Source organism: Phytophthora infestans, genomic scaffold (genome assembly GCF_000142945.1).
Source record: "Phytophthora infestans T30-4 supercont1.4 genomic scaffold, whole genome shotgun sequence".
Taxonomy (NCBI): domain Eukaryota; phylum Oomycota; class Peronosporomycetes; order Peronosporales; family Peronosporaceae; genus Phytophthora; species Phytophthora infestans.
The window spans coordinates 113148-134046 of NW_003303755.1; the positions used below are offsets into that span (position 1 = coordinate 113148).

The following is a 20899-nucleotide window of genomic DNA, read 5'->3' on the forward strand; positions in this document are numbered from 1 at the left end:
CATTCTATTGGTCAAAATAAATAGAACCATGTCGTAAATTTTGAAGCCAGTCTTGTTTTGGCGCCAAGGCAAGATGAGCGGCGGGTACCTCGATATCGACGCTATCTTGGCGGAGGACGAGCGCATCAAATGCAAGTTTGACACCAATGCCCTGGACTGCGGGTATCTGGACCCCAGTTGCCTTAATCCAGATCTAGCTGAGGGGGCTGTAGTGGAGCTGCCGATGTGGCTGGCCCGACCGCTGGCTCAGCGTGGGGACGTGAGTGTAGAGCCGCCACACTACCTGACCAAGCGTTTTCGTCGCATGCTCAAGGCCGGCCCTTCCTCCGTGAATTTGCGTGAGTTTTCAAGCTACGTGCTGGACGTTGGACGCCAGCTTCTTCCCTACGTGAGCGACGAGGAACAGGGCGAGATCGATGAGATCCTGCGTCTCTGCTTCGGAGGCGAGCGCTACCGTGACCTCCTCAACAACGTTATGAGCTCGTTGGATGAGGACACGACTGAGTTCACACGTAAGCTCACGCAGGACGAGAAGAAGCTCTTCGACGCCGGCATCCGTGATGCCAAGGACTTCATTCAGTGGAAAGGACGGAACGCTGAGATCATCTCCGCCGCCACCGTCGTCGAGCGCTCACTCAAAAAGCGCAAGTTTCGAGCTTGAGGATATTTTGGTAAAATAAATAGATTACTTCTGAAAATATCGTACTTAAATCATGCATCACAGTATCAGTACTGCAAATTGACCAAGTGGCACTTTAGGCAAGATGCTGGTGACGTTCGTGCTGGACACGAGTGCGTCAATGAACCAGAGCACGAGCTCTGGCATGACACTGCTGGACTATGCCAAGTCAGCGGTGGAGCGCTTTGTGAAACGTGTTCGAGACCCGAGTCGGCGCTACCAGCACCACTTCATGCTGCTATCGTGTGGACGCGATGGGCGTCTTAAAGGTGGGAGCAAGAGTGCGGACGCAACTTACAACGGCCGTGTGCGCGTGGGCTGGGACCAGTCCACTAATAAGGAGGCTTTCTTGCGCGAGCTCAAGAATCTACGCGCCACGGACCTGAGCGACGTGGGATCCGCGCTCAAACAGGCCTTCGAGCTCATGAACCAGATCCGCCTCCAGTTCAACTGGGACAGCTACGGACTGGGCCGCGCGCCCTGGAACACCAACGTGTCGGTGTGCGTGCTGCTCACAGACGCCACAACGCTGTCCAGCGCCGACGGACTCATCCAGGACACACTCACTATCGCACCGTCGAATGCGGTGGGAGCGGACCTCACGTTCGAGCCTTACAGATGGGACCAGCGGCTCTTTACAGTCGCGCTTAAGCTGTCGGCCACTATGAACGGCGTCAAGGGACAACCTACTGTACCAGCGCACTTAATGGCAATCAGTGAAGCCACGGGCGGGATGCTGTACATGCCGACGTCCAAGCCTGCGGTGGAGCAGAGTATCGATCAGATCATCCTGAAGCTTAAAGCTGGAGCTGTGGTCAAGTTTAAGTGCGAGGCAATGGAAGGAGAAGCGGAGTTCCCTGTGACAAGGAACATAATTGCACCGATTCATAATGGGAAGGAGTTTTCCTGGCCGGTGGCTGAAGGTTTTTGGCTAGATAGAAACACCGTCGCGCTGCCCACGCGAGAAGCTCAGCCGACGCTGGTCTATTCACGCACGGTGGAGAATGCTATCGAGGCGGCCACAAGTCATATGCTGCTAGATACGTTGAAGTTCCCAGCTGATAACTATTTGCTGGAGACATCCATCAGCCCTACACCGAGTCGCGGGCAGCGCTGGTTGGTGTATGTCCAAGGCAGCAAGGGAGACGGGCGTCTGGGAGACCCTATTGGAATGCTACGTGCGCCTAGTTCGACCCCTGGCATCCCCACTTTCAACGCGGTGCTAGTACTTTTGCCCTATAATTTCCCCAAGCTCTTCTCGCTGCTGGTGGAAGTCGCGCGAGTGTACCAGGCGAGTGGACAGAATATCAATTCGACGTCGGGCACGTGGATGTTCCAAGCCAAAGCCATGCCGTCCTCGTGGCGCGAATCTTTCTCGGCATACCTAAGTGGCTGTCCGCTGTACTACTACGCTCCATTGAAGAAGGCGCTGCGCAAGTATAACTTGCATGATATGGTCCCAGAGGTCCAAGACTCGGGACGGAGCTACCAGATTTCGAACTTTTTGAACCGACTGAGAGAACAAGCCATTGCAGAGAGCGACAGCAACAACAAGTTGTTCTCCCGAGCCAGTCGAAACGATACGTCTAGCTCAGCTAGGAGCAGCGGCATCCCCGAGTCCTCTCCATCAGCGTCGCCCATTTCAAGTAGAGATACGACTGGAACGATCCAGACTGATGCGACGTTGGATGCCATCGCGAGTATGTCGCTCCAGGAACTGCGAGCTGCTCACCACAAGAGCAAGGCTTTGTTCTTTGAAAAGTCCTCGAAGCACCAGCTCCAGATATCTCTTCCGCGTGTGAGGGCACCGAAAGACGACGCCGTGCCTCTGAAGTTAACGCCTAGTTGGCGTGCTGTAGAGGAAGATGAGAAGCATCGTCAGCCGATTGACGTTATGAGTGACTATGAATCGCGACTGGTCAAGAAAGAAGCGCTTCGTAACCCTCTGGCTGAAGCTGAGCCTGATGAGGATACTCCGACTGGACTGCGACGACGCCAACTATCCTTTAACCTGGGTAACCCGTACAAGAAGAGCACATCAAAAAGCAACGTGTACCAGAACGAAGCGGCAGATGAAGCAGCGGCACTAGGAGGCCAATCTCCGAAGCGCCAGCGTACACGCAAGCGGTCTTCTCAGCTGAAGCGAGACAAGAAACACTCCAAGCGCTCTCACCGAATGCATGGCTCCCCGTCCTTCAAGAAGTCGCCTGGGTCGCCTTCGCACTCTCCTAGCTCCCCTGTTTCCAGCACTTCATCGACAATTTCGTCGCCGGGGCGAAGTGAAAGTGGAGATTCAGTTATGACCGACAGCTCGATGGGGTCGAACTATTCTGTCAAGGCTGAGGCAGCGCAAATGCTGGGTATCCCACTCCACGATGGCGACTTTGTGGAGGATGAAAAGAACGCCAGCTTCGTCCGACAGGTCTACGGCGTCTTGGCAGAAAACTGGGAATCGTGGAGCACTATTATCCGTCTGATCAAGGCACGCTCGACGACGCAGCAGGTAGGATTCATCGAGTCTGCGTGTCGAGCTCTGTTCGCTCAATTCTTTTGCTGTGTTTCTTGTTCGTTACAGGAGAAGGAGTTTGTAGTGAGTGGTCTCCGGTCGATGAAGGGTGGTTCGACAGCAGTGAAGACGTACATCGAGCAAGCGATTTACTTATCGCAGCAATTCCGACAGAAGGCTCTGGAGCAGCAACTGAGACTATTACTGGATGAAGTAGCGAAGGCAGCAAAGGACAGACCAGAAGATTCCACTTCTGATGCCTCCAATGAGGAGGCGGTAGCGTAATTCGCCGCGTTGTATTGAATTCGAATTGGTGACCGTTTACTACGTGTGAGTTTTGGTGCCGTTTGATGTGTGTCTGCCAGATTCGCCTTGAATAGTCACGAAACGACAACACCGGAGGGGACGCAAACAGATTTAAGGTCAACGATTGCGGTGGGGAGTGCGGACTGAAGCTGTTGACCTCGGACAAAAAGCATAGGCATTGAAGGGCACTACGATGAGCAAGCGCAAGTCAAAGAAGGTCAGTCATCTACTTCCATTGCAGCTTTTCGATACGAGGAGGCTGACTGAGTTTCCCGTCATAGTCAGCGAACGCGGCGTCTCTCAACTTGGTACTCAAGACACTAGAGAAATATAATCAAGACGATATCAGCTCAATGCAGTCTGCGTTTGGATCGCTACTTGGAACTCTAGGAAAAGCGCCGTCTACAAAGATCTTGCCGCCGCAAGTCCAGCCGCTGAACTACTCGATTCACAATGGCGCCTTTAAGTCCGGCAAGCAAGCACCCAAGGCCAGCAAAAAAGCACCTACACTGTCTGCCCGAACGAAGAAGGCTGTGCCTGCCACCTTAACGGGAGCTGCACTAGCAGAGTGGCTGGACACTCAAGTTCCACGTGACTGTTTGGGGCACCCAGCAATTGTATCCTCGTACGCAGGATCATCCAATAATGCTGACCCGTATGCATGTATTGCGGGCACATTTCTACCATTGTGGTGTTTTCTAGACGTGGAAGAAGACGCTGGCGCGGCTGGTCAGCATCCAGAATTGGCAAAGCAGTTGCCTATGAAGGCAGTGGGGCTACCGCTGGACGATGCCACTGGCGTAGCAGGAAGCTGGTCCAGCTGTATGGTGACAGCGTTTGACATGTCTCTCGATCGCTTCATCGTCTCGTGGTCTGCAGGCAAGCGTGTGGGATCTCCAGTGATGCACCGTGGACTATTGTGTATGGAAAAGGAAGACTGCGAGGCCTTCGTACAGCGTATCCAGCGTGCCGTGCAGCGTCGAGAGCAAGCAGAAGCAGTTTTACGGCAATCGCTTTATGTAGAGAATATGCCGATCAGCTCGGATACCCAATTGGACTCGCAGACCATCAGCAACATTCTTCAGCTCACGTTATCATCGTCATCTGTGCCTACAGACATCGGCACGTCGGCATTGCTCGAGGAAGTGAACGCCGACTACATGCACACGATGAACAAACTGATCTTCGAAACCAACTTGAACGACATACAGAGTGAGTTTTCTGACCTCAAACTGCCCGAAGTACCAGCTCCACCGCCTCCGCCTCAATGCGGTGTTATCCCAGTTCCAGCGTATGATTACAATCGCAGATTTCTGGACATCGCAACAGACAAGTTTGTCAACTTTTCGTTTGCAGTGAACGCACTGCTGGATGTACGTCGCAGCTGCGTGGATGTGGGCACGCAGAAGCTCTTGTTGGAGCAGCAGCCCACCGAGATCAGCTTCGGTGGCGGTGCTCGACCACAACCCAAGAGTGTTTCGCTGGCAGAGTTTCATTCGTTGCACGCTCAAATGAGCCATACGGCGCTACGATTCATGCGGGATTCCTGGACTAGATTGGCGGCGAAGCGCATTCAGCAGCATTTCTCACAGGCCAAGCACCCACATTACAACCCAGCAGAGTCCAATCGGCAGAAATACGTGGAGATGCCACTTCGCCGCTTCCTGCATCGCGTGAACTACATGGTGGAAGATACGCTTCGCGTACTGATCCTGCAGAACTTTGAAGGTTATGCAGAGTTTGTTGAGGAAATGGCTGGTTACGTTGTGGAAGTTCGGGGGCCTAGCGATATTCGCGAACGTTTGTTGACAACGGAGCATGCAGATGAGCAAGAGTCTGACCCTCTCCATGAAGGTGCACATATGCACCAGCCACTTTTCCGAGTAGACTTGACAATCTCCCCAGAGAAACATGTTCTGAACCAGGAAGAAGTAGACAAGCGAGCTGCCGAGATCCGAGAATGGTCTTTAGCCAATATCCAGGATCGGTCAGCTCAGTGTCCTATCGAGCCTTTGATGCCTCGAGAAGGTCACCGGTTTGAGTACGCAACCAGTCCAGATGATTTCAAAGGCGCACTCGCTGGCCAATTCGATGTCGCCATCGATCGTTTGCAGTCGCTCGAGTTGGTGGAGAGACTTGTCATGGATAGAATTTTCTGGCCTAGTCAGGAGAGCATCGCGTGCTTACAGGACTGCGCGCAGTCGGCGATCAATCTTCAAGAGCATGTGGGAGCTATCGTTGAGCGAGCTGCTCAGCCGCTGCTCAAGTATCTTCTCCAGTTTGATCAGTACATCCCGCTGCTAAACTTGGACGTGGACGAGTATCTCAAGACGATCATCCGTGTACAACCGTATGAAGGAAAGGCTGAAGGAGAAGACGGAGAGCCTGCTCCTCTTCTTCCCCCCGTTGAACTAAGCGAGCTTCGGCGATTACTGACCTATCACAAGAACGAAGAGGAGAGTCTTCTGGAAATTATTCCATCTCGTGCGGTAAACCTTGGACTCTTTCAAGTGGACCTGACGAATATTCGCTTTACGCTGGCAAAGAAACATCGCGATTGTTTCGCTCGGTTACTGGAAGCACAAGTGGCGTACTGCTTTCAAGTAGCAGCTCGGATCATGGGCAAATTTGACGATATCAACCAGACTTTGTCATCATCACCGAAAGACATTGAGAGTTTGACTGCGCTGCAGGAATATATCACGGGACTGCCGGCTCTGCTGGCGCCGCTGCAGGAGGAAATCACTCAGATGATGCGCGACAATACTCTTATCGATGATTTCCACCACTACGTCAGCGACGAGCATCTGCGTCTTACTTGGCAAGTGCAGGGCTGGCCGTCCAAGGTGCTAGCTCAGAGTGCACGCTTTAAACATGCACTGGAGGAACGTAAGAGCAAGTTCGCGAAGCAAATGGAGTCCGAACAGGAGCGGTTTGAGAAGACTTTGGCAGCGTTGCAAGAAGAGATCAACACGTTCTCGCGTTACGACAATCTAGCATTCGTGGAAGATGTGGCACAACATGCCATGTCCGTCCAGCGGAAGCTAGAGCAAGCTCAGCAAGACGCCATGCTATTCAACAGCCGAGAGACGCTCTTTGGTCAAGAAGTGACTTCATATGACGGATTGGCGAGCGCTAAGAAGACGTTTGAGCCGTATCACCAGCTCTGGTCCACGTCCTATAACTGGATTCAAAGCCGGAAAACGTGGATCCAAGGAAGCTTCATCGACATCGATGCGGAGCAGGTGGAGAAGCTTGTGGATACGTATAGCACTGGAATCCAGAAGGCGTACAAGTTCTTCAGTAACAACGACAATGAGGCGTGCGCCAAGATCGCAGAGACTGTGAAGGAACAAATTTCCGTTTTTAAACCCTACGTACCACTGATTATGGCTCTGCGAAACCCTGGTATGCGGCTGCGTCACTGGGAAGAGCTGAGTAAAAGTCTCGGCTTTGCACTGGAGATCGACGAGAGCTTCACGCTAACCAACGTTTTTCAACTCAATTTACTGGAACGCATTGACGACATCGTGAAGGTTGCCGAAGCTGCTGGGAAGGAATACCAGGTCGAGCAAGCGCTGCGAACGATGAAGGGGGCGTGGGAAACTGTCGACCTTCAGATCATAGCGTATCGCGAGACTGGAACATACGTGATCAAGGGCGTCGATGAGATTCAGGCAATCTTGGACGAGCATGTCACGATGACACAGGCCATGATGTTTTCAACGTTTAAAGGACCTTTCGAGGAAGAGATTATCGAGTGGAACTCGACTCTTCAGCTCATCTCGGAGGTGTTGGAAGAGTGGTTAGCGGTGCAACGCAATTGGCTGTACTTGCAGCCCATCTTCGAGTCTCCCGATATCAACAAACAGCTCCCTGCTGAGGGTAAACGCTTCGCTTCGGTGGACAAGAACTGGCGTCAAACCTTAGCATCTGCTAAGGCCAAGCCGAAATGTGTCGAGTTCTGTCGAAGTCAGAAGCTGCTGGAGCGGTTCCGTGAGTCGAATCACTTTCTAGAGCTTGTACAGAAAGGTTTGAGTGACTATCTCGAAGTCAAGCGGTCGGCATTTGCGCGATTCTACTTCCTTTCCAACGATGAGCTGCTGTCCATCTTATCAGAGTCCAAGGATGTCAAGCTCGTCCAGCCGCACCTGAAGAAATGTTTCGAAGGTATTGTCCAGGTCACTTTCGAAGACGATCTGAATATTAGTGCGATGATTTCAGCTGAAGGGGAAAAGGTGCCGTTCTCGAGCATGGTAGATCCCAAGGGCAAGAACGTGGAGCACTGGATGATGGAAGTCGAAGACATGATGAAGTTATCCATCCGCGACATTATGGAGCGTGCTATCGCCAACTACACACAAATCGATCGGCCGCTTTGGATCCAAAAGTGGCCCGGAATGTGTGTACTAAACGGCAGTCAGATGCACTGGACGCGTGAAATGGAAGAGGCGATGGACGCTGACGGACGTGACGGTGTGCAAAGGATGATGACGCGACAGCTCGGCCAACTCGCTGACATGGTCACTCTTGTGCGTGGAAATCTGGATAGTATGGCTCGTATCACGTGTGGAGCGCTGACTGTTATTGATGTGCACGCTCGAGATGTGACGCGCAAATTGGTCGCACAAAACGTGGAATCGAAGGGCGATTTCCTGTGGAGTTCTCAGCTAAAATACTACTGGGCTGACAAGAACCTGTGGGTTCAGGCCGTGACTTCACGCCGACCGTACGGCTACGAGTATTTGGGCAACTCATTCCGACTGGTGATCACGCCCCTGACAGATAAATGCTATCTGACTCTAATGGGTGCGCTTCAAATGATTCTCGGTGGAGCTCCTGCTGGGCCTGCTGGTACCGGAAAGACCGAAACGACGAAAGATTTAGCCAAGGCACTGGCCAAACAGTGTGTTGTGTTCAACTGCTCCGATGGGTTGGACTACATCGCCATGGGTAAATTCTTTAAGGGACTGGCATCTTGTGGAGCCTGGGCTTGTTTCGATGAGTTTAATCGTATTGATATCGAGGTGCTGTCTGTCGTTGGACAGCAAGTGGTTACTTTACAGCTGGGTATTCGTCGTGGTGACACTCGAATCATCTTTGAGGGCTCTGCTATCAAGCTTAGCGATCAGTTCGGCGTCTTCATCACCATGAATCCGGGCTATGCTGGACGAAGTGAACTGCCTGACTCTCTTGCCGCTCTCTTCCGACCTGTTGCTATGATGGTGCCCGATTACGCGCTTATTGGTGAGATTATGTTCTTCGCCTACGGCTTCTCGGATGCCCGTGCACTAGGCGCAAAGATGGTTACGACGTTCAAATTGTGCTCGGAGCAGCTTTCGTCCCAGTTCCACTACGATTACGGAATGCGTGCTGTCAAGACTGTCATCACGGCTGCTGGTAACCTCAAACGTGACGATCCTGATATGGACGAGGACGTGTTGCTGCTGCGTGCGCTTCAAGACGTTAATCTCCCCAAGTTTCTTGCTGATGATATCCCGCTGTTTAATGGTATCATTAGCGATTTATTCCCGGGGAAATGCCGTCCGAACTTGGATCTCGGAGCGCTGATCAGTGTCATCAAACTGCAGACCCACCGTTTGAATTTACAGCCTGTGCCGTACTTCCTCACGAAATGCATTCAGCTGTACGAGACGATCGTCGTGCGCCACGGACTTATGGTCGTTGGAGCTACAGGAGGAGGTAAATCTTGCAACATTGCAGTACTCGCTGACGCACTCACAGAACTCAAGCGACGCGGTGAGTCTGGGTTTGCATTCGAGAGAGTTGTCAAGTACCAGCTCAACCCGAAGTCGATTACGATGGGACAGCTCTATGGTGAGTTTGATCCTAACACTCACGAGTGGCAGGATGGTATTTTGTCGACGCTTTACCGCGCAGCTGCAAGTGACACAAAGCCCGATCGCAAGTGGGTCATCTTTGATGGACCCGTGGACGCCATCTGGATTGAGAATATGAACACGGTGCTTGACGACAATAAAAAGTTGTGTCTCAATAGTGGCGAAATGCTGCAGATGTCGAAGCAGATGACGATGATGTTTGAGGTGGAGGATCTATCGGTGGCTTCACCGGCCACTGTGAGTCGTACGGGTATGGTTTACATGGAGCCCAGCACACTTGGTCTTGGGCCTCTTGTGGACTCGTGGGTAGAGCATTTGCCAAAGTCCGTGGCACAGTTCGGACACATCTTCATGAGACTCTTTGACGTGTACTTGTACGCTTCAGTGACGTTTATTCGCTCTTTTCTGGGCGAGCTCGTGCCCACTATGGACAACAATCTAGCGCAGAGTCTCATGAATATCCTGGACTGCACTCTAGATCCGTTCCGTGAAAAACTGACGGACGGTACTGGCGAACCCCAGCCAGCATCCAAAACACCCAACGCTCAGTTCAAGGACGACATTGAACCACTCTTCATCTTCGCTCTGATCTGGTCTGTAGGAGCCTCTACAAACGATGCTGGCCGAATTCGGTTTGACAGTTTTCTGCGGAGCGAATTGGTCGCCAATAACAGCAAACCTCCACTGCCTCCCACTGGGCTGGTGTACGACTACTGCTACCAGCTATCCAGTCACAAATGGATGCCTTGGATGAGCACAGTCAGTCCGTACAAGGTTCCTGCTGACTCATCTTTCGCTGAAATCGTTGTGCCTACAGCGGATTCCGTGCGCAATAACTTTTTACTCGAAGAGCTGATGAGTGCAGGGAAGCACGTGCTCATGGTCGGTGGGACAGGAACCGGTAAAACTGTGAACATCACGCGATATCTGCAGTCGCTGCCTGCTGACGTGTACATACCCATTCCGATCTCTTTTTCGGCTCAAACGTCTGCCAACCAGACTCAAGATATGCTGGATGCCAAGATGGAGAAGCGTCGGAAGGGTGTCTATGGGCCTCCAGCGGGGAAGAAGTACATCATTTACGTGGACGATTTGAATATGCCCAAGCGCGAAAAATACTTTGCGCAACCTCCGTTGGAGTTGGTGCGTCAGTGGTTTGATCAAGGTGGTTGGTACGACCGCAAGTTACTTGTGTTCCGTAGCATCATCGACATTCTCTTTGTGTCCTCCATGGGCCCTCCTGGTGGTGGACGTAATCCAATTACCCCGCGCTTGGTACGCCACTTCAATGTCGTGGGCTATGCTGAGCTCGGCGATGACAGCAAAACTATCATTTTCAGTACGATTTTAGGCAACTTTTTGGGCTCAGGTTTCCCAGCAGACATTGCTCGACTTACGGACAATGTCGTCAAGGCTTCTATTAGCGTTTACAATACCATCTGCCGCGAGTTACTCCCAACGCCAGCCAAATCGCACTATACATTCAACCTGCGTGATCTCGCAAAAGTGTTCCAGGGCGTACTCATGGGTGATAATCGTCGCATCTCGGAGGCAGACTCGCTGATTCGCTTGTGGGTGCATGAGTGTAAACGAGTCTACGAAGACCGAATGATATCAGCGCAGGACCACGAATGGTTCCGCGAACTCATGCACTCGTCAGTTAAGGATTTTTACCAGCGCGAGTACGACCAAGTAGTGACTAATGAACACTTGATCTACGGCGATTATTTGGTCCCCGGTGCGGATCCAAAGATCTATGAGGAAGTTGTCGATGTACACAAAGTCCTGAACATCATGGACGAATATCTGCTCGACTACAACGCGGAGAGCAAGTCACCGATGTCTCTTGTTTTGTTCATGGACGCGGTGGAGCATGTGTCCCGTATCTCTCGCATCATTCGACAGCCTATGGGCAATGCTCTGCTCCTCGGTGTTGGTGGAAGTGGTCGGCAGAGTCTTACGAAGTTAGCTACCTTCATGGCTGGATACAAGTGCTTCCAAGTGGAAATTGTAAAAGGGTACGGTCTAACAGAGTGGCGAGACGATGTTAAGAAGTGTCTGCTGCTTGCAGGTGTCAAGGATACGCCAGTTGTATTTCTCTTCTCGGACGTGCAAGTGGTTAACGAGACGATGCTCGAAGATCTCAACGGCGTCTTAAATGCTGGTAATGTGCCGAACTTATACGGCCCTGAAGATCTGGACCAAATTGTGACGGCCTGCCGAGTTGATTGCCAAAAGCGCCAGCTTCCACCTACGAAGACCAACATTTTCCAGCAGTACATCAACCGAGTGCGACGTAACATTCACCTGGTAATCTGCATGAGCCCATTGGGTGGATTGTTCCGAGATCGGTTGCGAATGTTCCCCTCGCTGGTGAATTGTTCAACCATCGACTGGTTCAGCGAGTGGCCTGCAGAGGCGCTGAACTCGGTGGCTTCGGCAATTCTGAGTGACGGTAACTTAGCGCTTGGCAATAAACTTCCTGCGCTCGTGGAAGCTTTTAAGATTGTGCATCAAAGCGTGGAAGAAGCCTCCAAGCAGTTTTACAACACCCTGCGAAGATATTTCTACGTGACTCCGACGAGTTACTTGGAGTTGTTGTCCGCCTTCAAGTCTGTTCTAGTTGCGAAGCGTGAGGAGGTGAATATGATGCGCAGTCGCTTTGCAAAATGGAGTGGACAAACTGTCCGAAACCAAGGCAATTGTTGCAACTATGCAGGGCCGAACTCGTGGAGCTCCAGCCTGTGCTGGCCTGCGACTCAACTGGAGGTGGAACAAATGATGGTTCAGATTGCGAAAGACAGTGCAGAAGCAGATGTCACGAAAGCTACAGTCGAGAAGGAGGAGGCAGCAGCTAGTATCAAGGCCAGTGCGACAAAGGAGATCGCAGACTCTGCCCAACGAGACCTCGATGCCGCTCTTCCTGCTCTAGAGTCCGCTCTTGAGTGTTTGAATCGACTGAAAAAGGCTGATATTGATGAGGTCAAGGCGATGAAGACTCCACCTGCTGGTGTCAAGTTGACGATGGAAGTGGTGTGTATTCTCTTTGGTCAGAAGCCTGTGACTAAACCAGATCCGGATCGTCCGGGCAAGAAGATTAACGATTACTGGGAAGTAGCGCAGAAGGTGGTGCTTTCGAACGCGAATAAATTCTTGGAGAACTTATTAGGCTTCGACAAGGATAACATTCCGGATGCCATCACCACCAAGGTCGCCCCCAGTATGGAAGATCCAAACTTTACACCAGAGGCTATCGAGAAGTCCTCAAAAGCCTGTACCGCAATCTGTATGTGGGCTCGTGCAATGTACACGTATCACTTCGTGGCTAAGGCGGTGGAGCCGAAGAAGCAAGCGCTTGCACAGGCACAAAAAGAACTAGACGAGACGCTCGCAGTGTTGAGAAGTGCACAAGGTAATCTACAACAAGTGAGCGATCGTCTTGCCGAGCTGGAACAGTCCTACAACGGCGCCGTGGCCAAGAAAGAAGAGCTAGCACGCAAAGTGGTGCAATGTCAAGTTCAGCTTCAGAACGCTGAGCGATTGATTGGTGGACTGGGTGGCGAAGAAGCTCGTTGGAAGGAGACCGTAGCACAGCTCACACTTGACTACTCGAACCTCACAGGAGACGTGCTAGTATCTGCTGGTACAATTAGTTACCTCGGGGCGTTTACTGCGGAATTCCGTGGACAGCTCGTGGCTTCATGGCACGAAGCTTTAGTGAAGCACAAAGTGCCTCACTCTCCTGGATGCGATTTGATCCGAACGTTGCAAGATCCCGTCAAACTACGTGCCTGGCAGATCGCTGGACTGCCGACTGACACGGTTTCAACACAAAATGGGATCATTATGGGACGTGCACGGAGATGGCCGTTGCTGATCGACCCACAAGGCCAAGCTAATCGCTTCATCAAAAACCTTGGACGTGACAAGAAACTTTGTGAAAATGGGATGGATGTGGTGAAACAGTCGGATCGAGGATTCCTGCGCGCCTTAGAGAACGGTTTACGCTTCGGCAAGTGGGTGTTGCTTGAGAATGTAGGTGAGGAGCTCGATGCAGCGTTGGAGCCAGTGTTATTGCAGCAGAAATTTAAGCAAGGAGGTCAGGACATGATTCGTCTGGGCGAGAATGCCATTCCCTACAACGACACCTTTCGCTTCTTCCTCACAACGAAACTGGCAAACCCACACTACGCCCCAGAGGTCTGTGTGAAAGTAAGTTTGTTGAACTTCACGATCACGATGAAAGGCCTGGAAGAGCAGCTTTTGGGTGTGGTGGTGCTGAAGGAGTTACCAGAACTGGCAGCCAAGAAGAACGAACTCGTGCTGTCGAATGCAGAAGGGAAGCGACAACTGTATGAGATTGAGAACCAGATCCTGTATCTATTGTCTCACTCAGAAGGAAACATTTTGGACGATACCAACCTCATCGAGACGCTGGCGTCTGCGAAGGAGACCTCGGCGGTTGTGATGGCTAAGATGCGTGAAGCTGAAGAGACCGAGCGAGAGATTGATGCGCGTAGTGATGGCTACCGTCCCGCGGCGTTCCGTGCTGCACTTCTGTTCTTCTGTATCGCTGATCTCGCTCTGGTGGATCCAATGTACCAGTATTCTTTGACGTGGCATACTGGCCTGTTCATTCGTGGTATCCAGGCGGCAAAGCCCTCAGCTCAACTGGAGACTCGACTCACAAACTTAAACGACTATTTCACGTACTCAGTCTACAAGAACATCTGTCGTTCTCTCTTTGAGAAGCACAAACTGCTTTTCTCGTTGCTGTTGACCATCAAGATCATGCAGGGCAACAACGAAGTGGATGCAGGCGAGTGGCGCTTCTTGCTTTCAGGAATTGGCTCCAGCCCACCTGTCGAGGCGGAAAACCCAGCTGCTCGATGGCTCGAAGCGTATGCATGGCAACAAATCTGTGCACTCGCCAGCTTCCCTGCGTTCAAAGGCGTTGAGACTGAGTTCGCAACCCATGTAGCAGTTTTTCGCTCGATTTTCGACTCCACAGATCCCGAAAACCAGCCCTTACCTGGAAAACTGTTGTCCAAACTGGATGAATTCCAGCGACTGTGTATACTACGCGTCCTGCGACCGGACAAGATGATGCCTGGCATCCAGAACTTAGTGTGCGCCAAGTTGGGCAAGGAATTCATCGAGCCTCCGCCGTTTGACCTCGCAAACACGTTCGAAGATGCCAGTCCGACAACGCCGTTGATCTTTGTGTTGTCTCAAGGTTCGGATCCAGCAAAGGATCTGCATGGGTTCGCCGTAAGCACAGGCATGGAGAGTAAGCTCAAGTCGATTGCGCTGGGCCAAGGTCAAGGCACTTTAGCTGCGAGACTTATTGAAGGTGCAACGACAAGGGGCGAGTGGGTCCTGCTACAGAATTGTCACTTGGCTCTGAGCTGGATGCCCGAGTTGGAGAGGATATGTGAGGAGCTGGATCCCACTAAGCTACATGAGAATTTCCGTCTGTGGCTCACAAGTATGCCGACCCCAGCGTTCCCTGCGTCGGTGCTACAAGACGGTGTGAAGATGACGAAAGAAGCGCCGAAAGGTCTGCGTGCGAACCTCAAAAACACGTACTACAAGCTGGACGAGACGCGACTCGGCGCAACGCGAAAGCCCGACGTCTTCCGCAAGCTGCTGTTTGGGCTGTGCTTTTATCACGCTATTGTGTGCGAGCGGAAGCGCTTTGGAGCACTCGGCTGGAACATCCCGTACCAGTTTAACGAGACGGACTTGGACATCAGTGTGGCACAACTCGAGATGTTCCTGGACACGTACGACCACGTGCCATTCGACGTGCTGCAGGTCATGACTTCTACTATCAATTACGGTGGACGGATTACAGACGACAAGGATATGCGGACGTCCGACGTCATTCTCATGACGTTCTTCAAAGAAGCGATACTACAGAAGGGATACACATTCTCAAAGAGTGGGATCTACTACTCGCTTGACTGTGATCCGAGGAATGCGTACGAGGAATACGTGAACTACATCAACTCGCTGCCAATCAACCCGGAACCCGAAGTCTTCGGCATGCACGAGAATGCCAACATCACCAGTGCTCAAGCTGAGACGTACGAAGCTTTCGACCTGTTACTGTCGTTGCAGCCACGAGTAAGCTCCGGAGGTGGTAAGAGCCGGGAAGAGATTATTGCAGACGCTGCCCAAGCGATAGCATCTCAGCTGCCACCTCAGTACGATTTAGAGCATGTTCAAGCGGCATACCCAGTCTCCTATGATGAGTCCATGAACACAGTATTAGCACAAGAGGTAGAACGCTTCAATAAGCTTCTGGCTGTTATGAGGAACACACTACACCTCGTGCAACAAGGGCTCAAGGGTCTTGTAGTCATGTCTGCTGAGCTGGAAGCGATGGGAGCATCGCTGTATGACCAGAAGGTTCCTGCTGTATGGGAAGCGAAAGCGTATCCGTCGCTTAAACCGCTAGGTGCCTGGGTGAAGGATCTGCTTGAACGCTTGACTTTCATTTCGAACTGGATCGCGCACGGCATCCCAGCCGTGTTTTGGATATCGGGCTTCTTCTTCCCGCAAGGTTTCATGACTGGCACGATCCAGAACCACGCTCGACGATACAAGCTTCCTATCGACTCATTATCCTTCCAGTTCATTATGAAGCCCGAGAGTGTTGAGCAACTTACAGCAAGGCCCGTGGACGGTTGCTACACGTACGGTTTGTTCTTGGAAGGAGCTCGTTGGAATCCGGAGACTAAGGCGCTTGACGACCCGTTACCACGTGAATTATTCGCCAAGATGCCTGTCATCCATCTGCTTCCTCAACCAAATCGGGAGGCTCCACAACGAGGAATATATCGGTGTCCGGTTTACAAGATTCTTACACGAACAGGTACGTTGTCGACAACAGGCCACTCCACCAACTTCGTCATGTGGCTGGAGATTCCAGCCAATAAACCCACGATCTTCCGCAACTCGCTCGTGTCTGAGACCAATTCACAAGTGCTTTTTGCCGACCAAGAGTACTGGATCAAGGCAGGAGTCGCTTGTTTCTGTAGCCTCCGCTACTAAGCAAGAGAGGGACGTTGAAGAACTTACATATTTTTTTTCTTCTTATGCGGTCGAGTCGGCTGACTTGCATTTGGCTTGGCTTACTTTCACATAAATAAATGCACGGTACTGTGAATCTGGTGTATCAGATGCTGCTGCAGCTAGAGGAGATACGATACGAAGCGGATCCAGGGCGACACCTGGTCCATCTGGTCCATGTGCATCGAGATCCGCTGGATCATGAGCGATAGTCCGTTGCAGACACGATCCATCGCGTCGAACATGACCATGGCAGACGCTGCGGGTGGCGCCGTTGCTGGCTGCGGATTGCAAGCTGTAGCTAGCAGTATCAGCAGCAAAAGAACAGCCAATACAAATCCCGGCGGATCCGTTATTGACGCCGCGCACACGTAGACGAAGGACGAGAAGGTACGCAGATTTGGTCGACGTCTAAAAGCGGACGCTGCAGTGTTGGTGGTAAGTGCCGTTCCACTTGAACGCGGTGACGGCGGCAATGTCACGTGTGAACACTGCTTGGCTGGAGTGGCAGCGCTTTGTGTTTCTGCAGGGTACAGCGACGCAATGAGCTCCTTCAGCAGCAGGTTCACGTGAAGCTCCGGGATATCAGTTTGCTGCCGGCACAACGGACATAAGTGCGCTGCTGCTGGTGCTCGAGCTCCTGCAGCAGCATGCGCCCGGGAAGAAGAGTGCGAGGCTTCATGTGCCCAGGCTATCAATATACAGCCGCGGTCGAAGTTATGCCTATAGCCACATAAGAATGAACCTGGAGGCACCAGTTGCACCCAATTTGCTGACGTACCCGCAGGGCAGTGTGACTGGAAAGCTCAAGATCTCGAAGCAGATGGAGCAAAGCAGATCTTCGTGGGCTACACAGGGACAGAGCGACAGAGAAGGATGACGGCGACGAGCAGCATCGGCAATCGCGAGCTGTAGAGGCCGCGGCAGGCGCTTGACGGCGATCATGGTGAAGGTCTGATAATCCTGCACTGCGGGCCGACGACCGTTACATGGAGAAGTGCCCTGAGTTTTAGCCAATCACATTGTGCAAAACGTTGTTGAAGTCGGATGGCAATAAGCGACATTAGCCGTAAATAACCGTGATTTACTACTTTAAAGTACATTTAAGCTCCATTTTTGACGTTCCTTACAAATACTAAGTATACAAGTCTTTTTATGAATAAAACAAATGATGTAAATGCATGGGTTGCGCGCTGAAAGCTTTGGCAACGGTTAGCTCAAGAAGGCATCGTTGTTGCCGCAGCATGAGGTGTAGTCCAGAGTGATGAACCCCAACAACCCAAGTACCATGTACATACGTATGAGTTTGGATATTGTGACAGTTGGCAAGTTCATCCTCCGCGAAAGATTAAGATCTATAGTGGTACGATACCGATACCATCAATGAGTTATTGTTGCAGCGACGGAAGCGAACTCGCGGTCCGAGTCGCGGACTGGCACGCAGAATTTGCACCGGGTCTGAAACTTGGGCACCTTGTTTGCAGAGCGATCTTCCTGAAGAATTGCAGTAGTTGGATTTTCACGGGCCTTGTAACGCGGCTAGCTGTGCCGCCACCAGGCATACGAGTAATAGATCGACTCGAATAAGCAGAATAGCACCGCAGATCTGACAGCTAGGGGTTGCAGAGGAGGCGTTGCAGCCCCGATAATGTGCTGAGTGTCCAGAGCTCTAAGAAAGAAAAGTGAGCTACAGTATGATCGCGGACAACATACGAGTGATAGGTCGACTCGAATGAGCAGAAAAATTCCGCAGATCTTACAGCTAAGGGCAGCAGAGGAGGCATTGCAGCCCCGAAAGTGTGCTGAGTGTCCAGAACTCTCATGAAAGAAAAATGAGCTAACAGTAAAGATTGCGGACAATCGTGTGGGAAGAACATTTCGGTTGCATAGTGTCAGCAGCTTCAACTTCCGTGTCCCGAATCAGCGGCACTTTGCCAGAAGCTCTGGCGAAGTGGTCCAGAGCCAACGCATAGTTTGCATTGCGTCGCATACGCGACTAAATCTAAAGCTTTTAAGAGGCTCTTACTTAGAGCTTCTCGCCGCGCGCACGCCACCCTTGGTCGTGCCTACGAGCCTTGAACTTCCTTCGAAAGCGCAGGTGAGCGAGAACGTTGATCCCATTTAACACCAATATAATTGGTCAAAACTTGCTATCCTACTCGTGCTCCGATTGGCCACTGGCCACATCCTAAGGCTGTCTGATTCTCTCGATTCCCCCGATCTTCCTTACAAAATCCAAGTGAAAAACCGCTTCAACCGCCCGCATCTTTCTCTCACAAAGCTTTCCGCCAAGAAGAACAACCGACCATCACTCCCGGCAGCAATAGAAGCATGCGCATCGCTTCCACGTCTCTCCTGCTAGCCAGCTTGGCACTGGCGGACGCCCTCAAGACGCCGCTTGAGTATGAGCATGAGTTCTCGGCCTGGATGAAGACGCACTCCGTCTCGTTCTCGGACGCGCTCGAATTCGCTAAGCGTCTGGAGAACTACATCGCCAACGACATGTACATCATGGAACACAACCTCGAGAACGCCTGGACAGGCGTGAAGCTGGACCACAACGAGTTCTCCAGCATGTCGTTCGAAGAGTTCAAGTTCAAAATGACGGGCTACGTCATGCCCGAGGGCTACTTGGAGCAGCGTCTGGCCTCCCGAGTGGACAATCTCTGGAGCGACGTGCAGGTGCCTGACTCAGTGGACTGGCAAGACAAGGGAGGCGTGACCCCCGTCAAGAACCAGGGAATGTGTGGCTCGTGCTGGGCCTTCTCCACTACGGGTGCTGTAGAGGGTGCGGCCTTCGTCTCGAGCGGGAAGCTGGTCAGTCTCTCGGAGCAGGAGCTGGTGGACTGCGACCATAATGGAGACATGGGCTGTAACGGAGGTCTCATGGACCACGCCTTTGCGTGGATTGAGGACAATGGAGGTATCTGTAGCGAGGATGACTACGAGTACAAGGCCAAGGCTCAAGTCTGCCGCGATTGCGAGAAAGTTGTCAAGATCTCGGGTTTTCAGGACGTCAACCCGCAGGATGAACACGCACTCAAGGTGGCGGTCGCTCAGCAGCCAGTTTCGGTGGCTATTGAGGCAGACCAGAAGGCGTTCCAGTTCTACAAGTCTGGAGTCTTCAATCTCACATGCGGCACGAGACTGGACCATGGTGTGCTAGCTGTGGGCTATGGCTCGGAAAATGGACAGAAATTTTGGAAGGTTAAGAACTCGTGGGGATCCTCATGGGGTGAGAAGGGGTACATCCGTCTTGCACGTGAGGAGAACGGACCTGCTGGACAGTGCGGCATCGCCTCGGTGCCTAGTTACCCGTTCGCGACGTTGATTAAAAAGGACGAAGAAACGGAGACCCAGAAGATTGTTGAGGAGCCGCGATCGGTCCCTGCTGCAAACGCCGTGGAGTCGTTCCCTGCCGAAGAAGCACGCGACTTCCGTCCCGTGAACTTGGCTGATCTGTTCTCCTCCGCGAAGATTAAACAGTGTGGTGATGTTGGCAGCGCGATCATTGACTTCTCCGACCTGGAAGTCACCCCGTCGTCCCCTCAACGCGGCCAGCCGGTTTCATTTTTCGGCAATGGGAACGCGAAGAAGGATTTCGACTCGGCGAACTTCAAGCTGGGCGTCAAGCTGGCCGGCACGCAGGTGTTCGGACACTCGGGTAAGCTGTGCGGCGACACCCACATCCCTCTTCCGCTGGGCTTGGGCCACATCGATGTGCACGGCTTCGCGTGCCCCATGAAAAAGGGCAAATCTTCGGACCTGAAGGTGGACGTGAACCTCCCAATCATTGCGCCTGCTGGCAACTACGAGATCCAGCTGACGAGCGATGACGACAGTAACAGCTCCTTGTTCTGCGTGAATGTTGAGCTTGACCTGACGGGTGGCGAAACCGCGAAGAAGACCCACGTGTACGAACCCATTTCGTACATGTAAACCTGGCCGTCCGTGCCCCGAACTGTATTTGAAAAAGCTTAACGAAGCGATAAGGCACATTTTAACCGAAGTGTAGGTGTTATTTTTAACAAAAAAAAATGATTCATTCTATGGCTCGTACGTGAGGAAAATAATCCGCCTTCAAATAAATTTTTGTGCAGGGCTCTGCTTCGGGTAGCTGTCATTAAATCTACTTCAAAAAAGTAAAAATGCCAAGCCCTCGTGAATTTTTACTTTTTTTGAAGTAGTAAATGTTTTTTATTAAAGCGGGATTAGTTGGACCCAAGTTCAATACCGTACTATACTTCTACCCTTTATGTGTACTACTACCATAAGTATGCTACTAGCCGAGTGCCGCCGCTACGCGGCGGTAGTTTAGGTTATGTTTGTCTCCTTGCTCCGCTTCGCTTCGGCGGGATAATTATTCCGAAAATTCTGAGCCCCCATGTGCCTAAATCGACTTCTTTAAATATAATAAATCTGGGTTTCATTTAGACCAGTCGCTACAAAATGTTGAGTTCCTAGTAAGCC

General features: G+C 51.9%; 5 protein-coding genes across 5 annotated transcripts; 4 read left to right on the plus strand and 1 right to left on the minus strand.

Moving 5' to 3' along the window:
• Positions 1-60: 60 nt before the first annotated feature.
• Positions 61-700, plus strand: PITG_03016 (uncharacterized protein; the record flags this gene model as incomplete). Its single annotated transcript, XM_002906075.1, has 1 exon — positions 61-700. The coding sequence occupies one exon, from the start codon at positions 74-76 to the stop codon at positions 659-661; it is 588 nt and encodes a 195-aa protein (XP_002906121.1).
• Positions 701-764: 64 nt separating this feature from the next.
• On the plus strand, positions 765-3470 carry PITG_03017 (integrator complex subunit, putative; the record flags this gene model as incomplete). Its single annotated transcript, XM_002906076.1, has 3 exons — positions 765-3182; positions 3255-3398; positions 3456-3470. The coding sequence occupies 3 exons, from the start codon at positions 765-767 to the stop codon at positions 3468-3470; spliced, it is 2577 nt and encodes an 858-aa protein (XP_002906122.1).
• Positions 3471-3844: 374 nt separating this feature from the next.
• Positions 3845-16411, plus strand: PITG_03018 (sporangia induced dynein heavy chain; the record flags this gene model as incomplete). Its single annotated transcript, XM_002906077.1, has 1 exon — positions 3845-16411. The coding sequence occupies one exon, from the start codon at positions 3845-3847 to the stop codon at positions 16409-16411; it is 12567 nt and encodes a 4188-aa protein (XP_002906123.1).
• A 140-nt stretch (positions 16412-16551) lies between these two features.
• Positions 16552-17081, minus strand: PITG_03019 (uncharacterized protein; the record flags this gene model as incomplete). The annotated part of the gene is made up of 2 exons (XM_002906078.1): positions 16552-16952; positions 17036-17081. The coding sequence occupies 2 exons, from the start codon at positions 17079-17081 to the stop codon at positions 16552-16554; spliced, it is 447 nt and encodes a 148-aa protein (XP_002906124.1).
• Positions 17082-18760: 1679 nt separating this feature from the next.
• On the plus strand, positions 18761-20368 carry PITG_03020 (cysteine protease family C01A, putative; the record flags this gene model as incomplete). The annotated part of the gene is made up of 1 exon (XM_002906079.1): positions 18761-20368. One exon carries the CDS (start codon positions 18761-18763, stop codon positions 20366-20368), a length of 1608 nt encoding a protein of 535 aa, XP_002906125.1.
• Positions 20369-20899: the final 531 nt, after the last annotated feature.